The sequence below is a fragment of the Tarenaya hassleriana genome, unplaced genomic scaffold, assembly GCF_000463585.1.
Source record: "Tarenaya hassleriana unplaced genomic scaffold, ASM46358v1 Cleome17, whole genome shotgun sequence".
Lineage (NCBI taxonomy): Eukaryota > Viridiplantae > Streptophyta > Magnoliopsida > Brassicales > Cleomaceae > Tarenaya > Tarenaya hassleriana.
Genome location: NW_010965122.1, coordinates 1,805,172 through 1,812,622, shown reverse-complemented (window position 1 = coordinate 1,812,622; position 7,451 = coordinate 1,805,172). Strand labels below are relative to the sequence as shown.

The window sequence follows — 7,451 nt, the reverse complement described above, 5'->3', positions numbered from 1 at the left end:
CAAACGCAGAGAAATAATTTCACTTTGTAAATAGCCTCGTCGACAATCTCGCCCTTTACATGTGATTCTCTCTCTCTCTCTCTCTCTCTCTCTCTCTCTCTCTCTCTCTCTCCTTCAAGAAGTTGCAGTTGCAGAAGGAAGATGGAGTAGCGTCTTCTCCATCGGATCTTCTTCTTCTTCTTTCAGTCACCGTGTTCGAGTTTCCAACTCTCACCGGAGAGATCTCATCGTTCTTTCGTTCGTTTGAGGAATGAGGATCGCCGCGGCGGCTTCCAAGCCTGTCAATCCTCTTTCCGCTTTCGAGCACAAGAGGTGTGTGTACATTCGTCTTCGTGCTTGTTCCTCGCCACATTTCCTCACTCTTCTGTTGCTGATTGATGTCGGAGAGGTTTATGAACTTGTTGGTTCTGCAACTGCTTTGGACTAGCTAACGGGAAATGCTGGTTTTCGATTTCCCGTTCAAGTTATTTGCGCAATGGTTTATGATTCGTTCTGATGTTTTCTTAATTTGTGCTTTGGTTGCGGCCTGTGGGGAGAAATTGACAATTTCCAATGATAATCGATTCTGATTTGAGTGTGGTTTAGTTATTCGAGCTCGATTTTCCTGTTACCTAGGAGATTGTTGCGCTTTTGATTGGTATGAATCGCTGGTAAAAGGGGTTTGTGTAGTAAGTGGATTCGAGCGATCTGAGAGAAAAACGGACAGATTTGTAAGTAAGTATGATTTGTAATTCTCAGCGATCTGGCTATTCGCGAAGGATGCAATTTAGTTTGAGTGGTCATAGTACACTGATGGGGAATTTTTCCGATTAGTGGGTGTGATGAATCTTTCCTTGCAAGCTCTGTGGCGGTTAATAATTGCTATTCACATTAACAGGGATGCATATGGATTTGCTGTGAGACCTCAGCATGTGCAAAGATACCGAGAGTATGCTAATATCTACAAGGTTCTCGTTTCCGTATCTTTTATTTTCTTCTCAGATATCTATCAACTTCATTTTTTTGCTCCTGGACCGTAATGGGAAAGGATTATTTTTCTTTAATTTTGGTGTTACTGATATATGACTGTGAAATTAGTAATTTCGTGGAATCTTTGCCGTAACTTGTAAGGCATAATCTGTGTGGGAGATATCAGAAGTGGCTAAACATAATACTTTATGTGCTTTGAGATCCTGTGCCTGATCAAATTATTTAGTTAGGTTTAACTTACCAATGTAATAAGTCCTTCTTCCGAGGAATGATGGGAAACAGTTCCTATCACTCTTTTTCTCGACAAACTTGTAAATTGTAATGTAACTCCTTGTTCGTAACTCATAAGTGCAGGAGGAAGAAGAAGAAAGGTCAGAGAGGTGGAACAATTTCTTGGAACTTCATGCAGAATCAGCTGAGTCTCCTGCAGACGGATCACCTAGAAATAGCCATGGACCGCTAGAGGGTGAGTTAGATAAGGATGCTGAAGGAGAATGCCTGCATACTGATAAGTCTGGAAATGGAAGCGAAGAGAATGCATACCCCAATGCAGAGAAAACTGTGCATAGGGTTCAATTATGGACTGAGATAAGACCATCTCTGCGAGCAGTTGAGGAGTTGATGAGTGTACGTGTCAAAAAGAAGGGTGATTCATTAAAAGGGGAGCTAGAAACTCAAAAGGTGAAATCTTCGCCTCCATCAGATGATACCAAATTTTCCAAGGGAGCATCTGAGAATGATTCCGAAGATGAGTTTTATGACGTGGAGAGATCAGATCCAATCCAAGATGGTTCTTCTTCAGATACAAGTATCTCCAGCATGTCTGTTGTTGCAGAGGCAACTACCCCAGTAGCTACACATCCCTGGAAAGAAGAACTTGAAGTTCTCGTTCGTGGAGGTGTTCCAATGGCTCTTAGGGGTGAGGTAATGAATCCTGTCATGTAACCATATCTATACTGCTCCCTCTCTCGTGGCTTGTCCATCTTGTTTACCGTTCTCCATCTCTTCATCTTTAGATCTCACTACCCTTTTTTCTCGCTCGATATTAGTCTTAGAGTATATTAACATAAATTTCAGCTCTGGCAAGCATTTGTAGGTGTGAGGAAACGACGGACCGAGAATTATTACCAGAATCTGCTTGCTGCTGATAGTCCAGGATGCAATGGAGAACAGGAACATGTGCAGCATGCCAATGATAAAGGTTCAAGAATGGACTCCATTGTTGCCGTGGAAAAATGGAAAGGACAGATAGAGAAGGTAAGTCCTTACATTTTTTTCTTTCGGCATTGAGCATCTCTTGTTTGATGTTAGTAGAATTCTCAAGTCATTACTTATCTCAAATGCAGGATTTGCCTCGAACATTTCCAGGTCACCCTGCCCTAGATGATGATGGAAGAAATGCTTTGCGGCGATTACTTACTGCGTATGCTCGACATAATCCTTCTGTTGGGTACTGTCAGGTATTTGGTACTGATTATTATGACTTCGTATTTTGTACTAGAAGATGCTAAATAAAGATTAACATCCTTTTTGCTGTGGTGGTGAATTAGTTTCTCTTTTCTAGTTAATATATTGTGTGAATCAACAATGTGCAGGCCATGAATTTCTTTGCTGCACTTTTATTGCTTCTGATGCCTGAAGAGAATGCTTTTTGGTATGTCCAGAATCTTGATAAGCTGATTTCTCCAGCTTCTGACATTATTTTCCAGTGAAAGTCCTATTCACCCTTTTGTGGAACTAATTGTATTAGGATTCCTTTCCATTCTTAGTTTGGGTATCTATCTCTCTTTTGTTGTCCAGTTGAGTGTTCTAAGTCTATTCCATCTATTTCGTAACCATTCTTTTTCTTAACTAAAAATTTTCTTGTGCCTTTCAGGGCACTGACAGGAATCATTGATGACTACTTCAATGGTTATTATTCAGAAGAAATGATCGAGTGTCAGGTAATAAGATTTAGTTGTTTGTTTACATTTTTCCAGAGATTTCATTTCTTTTGGGGTAGACTAATGATAGTAACTTAGAATTTGTACTTATACTCTATTCATAATTTCATTGAATCTGTTAATTATTGTTACTATAATTTATATTCTTGCCTCAGGTTGATCAACTAGTTCTGGAGGAGTTGATTCGCGAGAGATTTCCTAAATTGGGTTTGTGTTTTCCTTAGGTATTTGTTTCTTGCCTAATGTTCACAGTGGACACTGACGCTCTCCACATTATCTGTATTTCTGCAGTGAATCATCTAGATTATCTGGGAGTGCAAGTGGCATGGGTTTCAGGGCCATGGTTTCTTTCTATCTTCATGAACATGCTTCCATGGGAAAGTGGTCAGGTTTTTTCACATTGAATTGAAACTTTTATTTAAAATTTCATAATGTTCACATGTAACTCTATCTATGAGTATCTGCTTATATTGGCTTTTTTTTTCTTTATGATTTTTCTTGTCAAAAAATGAAAAAAAGTCATACTGTCTTTCCTAAATACTTTTCTTTCCTATCTGAAAGTTCTTCTTGGTATTGGCAGTTCTTAGAGTGTGGGACGTGCTTCTCTTTGAAGGAAATCGTGTTACGCTTTTTAGGACGGCACTCGCCTTGATGGAACTATATGGTTGGTTGAAACAAGCAGCCTATTGCTTAAAGTGATATGTTTTAGTCTCGGAGAACAATAGTATCATCATTGAGGCTGCTCTAAAGTCTAGTGTTTTGATCCATGTCAGGTCCTGCTTTAGTTACAACGAAGGATGCTGGAGATGCTGTTACTTTGTTACAGTCATTGGCGGGTTCAACTTTTGATAGCAGCCAACTTGTTTTGACAGCTTGCATGGGTTACCAGAATGTACAGGAAAGTAGACTGCAGGAATTGAGGAACAAGCACAGGCCATCTGTGATAATTGCACTTGAGGAAAGAACAAAGGGGCTTCAAGCCTGGAGGGATTCTAAGGGTCTTGCTTCAAAACTATATAGTTTTAAGCAAGACCCGAAATCCGTTTTGGTGGATTCTAGCAAAACCTCGCTGACAGATGGGGTCTTGTCTCGTTCAGAGTCTGGATCTAGTAATGCGGATGAAATCTTAGTCGGTCTGACTGGAGATGGGGAAGTGGACTCAGTTCAAGATCTTCAACCGCAGGTAATTTGTCCTCTCCCTTTCTGTTGGCCTTGAGATCCTGCCCCTAGGTACTATGTATGGTGAAAGGTACAATAACCACTTTAAATGAATGCCTACGGCAATGAATGTCATTTAGGCCTTTTGTTAACAAACATCATGGCTAATCAAAGTTTATTAATAACGTTCCTTTTAAAGGTTATCAACATCTTGTGCAGGTTCTCTGGTTGAAGGCCGAACTCTGCAAGTTGTTTGAGGAGAAAACATCAGCTATCCTAAGGTTCATTTTATAGCCTGATCTGTGACTTTGGGGAATTAGGATCATGGGATAACTTTTATGTGTTTTTGTTATTCCCTCTTGTTTAATTTCCCCCGAGTGTCCTTATTATCTAATGTTCCTTGTTATGGTAGAGCGGAAGAGTTGGAGATTGCTCTCATGGAGATGGTCAAACAGGACAATCGACTTCAGTTGTGCGCAAATGTAACCCCATGAAGCTTACCATTTCACATCATTCTTAAATCTTAACAATATTGATGGATGCACCTTATATGATATAATATGGATACCGATTTTGCTTTTGCTTGACGGTTTCACAATTGCCTCCCTTCTTCTCTCTCCTGTTCCTCTAATGGGTGCTCATCTATTATCTTAGATTTCATCTAGTGCCCATGCACCATCTCTGTTTTTAAGTTAGGTTTTTGAGACAGTTTTAACTTGTCACTTGCTGCATGTAATGAATAATTTTGACAGGTTGAGCAGCTAGAGCAAGAATTGACTGAGCTCCGGAGACTCCTTTCTGATAAACAGGAGCAAGAAAGTGCTATGCTTCAGGTGGACTTTTACACCTTGTTCACTTCTCAAGACTTGAATCTGTTTATCTTGCGTGGCTCATGCATGGTAATTCTGAGTTCACATGGTACTTCTAAAGGTGTTGATGCGGGTGGAGCAAGAACAGAAAGTAACAGAAGATGCTCGTAGATTTGCTGAGCAAGACGCTGCTGCCCAGAGATACGCTGCTCAAGTGCTTCAGGTTTTAAAATTTTGATTCAAAACACCCTCTGCTCAAAATGGTTAGGCTATTATTATCATCATAAGGATTTACTCCTAGCCTCCGAGGTGATGTTTTGTTCTTAGAAATAGTCCTGCATGTCTCAGTTTTTCCTAGAAAAATGTGCTCTGCCATTTGCTTTTGACATTATATTGCACTATATGTTTACATTCATAAAAGTTTGCCCAATTTCCAGTACGTGTTTGTAGACAGGCTCTAGCATCTCTGTTTCCTATTTCGTTTAACGCATGTTCGTTTTCTCTGTTACCATTTAAATTATTCTGACATAAACACGATATCGTTGTAGGAAAAATACGAAGAGGCTGTAGCTGCTCTCGCTGAAATGGAGAAGAGAGCAGTGATGGCTGAATCCATGTTGGAGGCGACGTTGCAGTATCAATCTGGTCAGCTCAAAGCGCAACCTTCCCCTAGGTGTGTCCTTCTTCTCACTCCCAACGCTTAAAACTATTTAAACCTAACTCGCAAATACTTCATAAATTCTCCTAGCACCCGTGTTTCTCGTTGATGCCATAATTCATTCTGGTGCAATGGGGTGGACAGATTAGGTATTCGAGATTTTCGGGCTACCCGAATCCAAAATTGAAATTTCGAGAGATTTCAGTTCAAAACCCTAGGTTTGTATGTAATTTTTAAAACTAGGGGCAAAAAGCTAATTTTGCTATTCATTCGGTATTTGCGGGTAATAGTAATAATACCCATCTCGGATCCAATTTCCGAACCCGAATCCGATTTTCTGGTGATCTTTATGTCCAAACCCGATATCATCTCATAAAATAACCGGGTATTTGACATGGGTGTGATCAAGTACCCGAAATTCGTTTTTTTTTTTTTCTGCCAAATGGTGCATGCTTTAGAGAATGTTATGCATTTGATATGACCTTGTATTGATTTCGATGCCTAAACATTGTTGTGAAGGGATGAAAAAACTTTTTTCAGGGGGATGAATCCGGATTCACCTGCCAGGAACAACCATGATCAGTCACAAGAACCACCTCAAAGGAAGATAAGCTTGCTATCATTCGGACTAGGAGGGTGGCGTGAAAAGAACAAGGTTAGTTTATCACATCGATCGTTTTCCTATGGTTCTTTATCGTTTTCTTTGATATGCTATTTAAAACCGGACATTAGATTGGACTCGTTTCTTTTAGCAGAACAAATACGAGTGCATTCTTGCTTGACCTTACTAAGGCGAGATTGTCTTGTCTTGTCTTGTAGTCGCAAAATTCGACTCGCGAGAAGCATACTTCGGAGGAGCAGCCGAACGAAGGGAAGTCGCCATCCACAACAGAGGGACAAAACGCAGAAACAGAAACCAAACAGGAGAAGCAAACAAACGAAGCCCAACCATAAGAAACTCCGCAGGTATATTCTTCTTGATAAAAACCATTCTTTCTCTGATTCAGCAGCACAAAGCCTCTCTCTTCATCACGGTTCATTTTGTTACAGATTAGATTTTGTACCTATACAATGTTTTATATATATATATATATATATTAATTCTGTCGTTGGTTGGTTGCAATAATACATTTTTTGTAATATGTGGATATTGGAGAATGGTATTAGTATATCTTGCTTGTACTTGCTAAGTTTTGTTTTGTTTTTGTGCTTTATATATATACACACATATGGAGGGATTAAATTGTTTTTTATAGGATGAAACATGAGGTTTATTGAGGATTTGTTTATCATCTCATCATTTTCTGAATTTGCGAATATATATATATATATATATATATATAAATATATATTACACCATGCAGCGAGAAATTGGTTTCTACTGGAGGGAGCGAATGCATATGTATGCGGTTGTTCTAAAACATAGATATATGTGGAGTTGACTCTCATTTCGTTCCATATTCTAAATAAATGTAAGCGAAAAATTCTCACAATCTTTTTTACATGATCCTATATTATCCCAATGAATAGAAAAATCATTATCCAAAATCTGGAATTGAATTTTGAATTCTGAACTTATTTTTTAAATAAAAGCAATTTATATAAATGTTAACAGTAAAAACTGTACACAAATACAAAATAAAATCTTTTTTTTAATAAATCTAAAAAATTGATATTTTGGTAACGAATTCAACTACTGAAAACATATTGGAAATAGAACTTTAAATAACATATATTTATTATTTGAAGGCAATGAGAAACCGAGGTACAAAGCGAGAAACAGATCGAGTTCTAAATCGATGATTAGTGATTACGATGAAACCTCGAGGTTGAGAGTCGAGTGAGACAAATAAGTCCTTTTTGGGAATAAAATCCTAGTTATTTTGGCAATTTCGTTAAAACAAAAGGGTATTT

General features: G+C 38.6%; 1 protein-coding gene across 1 annotated transcript; it reads left to right on the top strand.

Annotated features, from left to right (window-relative positions):
* LOC104809989 (TBC1 domain family member 8B) lies at positions 1-6,727 on the top strand. Its single transcript, XM_010536138.2, has 18 exons — positions 1-312; positions 878-947; positions 1,324-1,893; positions 2,047-2,226; positions 2,316-2,429; positions 2,565-2,623; positions 2,846-2,912; positions 3,068-3,119; positions 3,204-3,296; positions 3,493-3,576; positions 3,686-4,095; positions 4,290-4,351; positions 4,483-4,552; positions 4,823-4,903; positions 5,001-5,102; positions 5,428-5,552; positions 6,057-6,192; positions 6,357-6,727. The coding sequence occupies exons 1-18, from the start codon at positions 251-253 to the stop codon at positions 6,489-6,491; spliced, it is 2,472 nt and encodes an 823-aa protein (XP_010534440.1). The 5' UTR covers positions 1-250; the 3' UTR covers positions 6,492-6,727.
* The last annotated feature ends 724 nt before the right edge of the window (positions 6,728-7,451 follow it).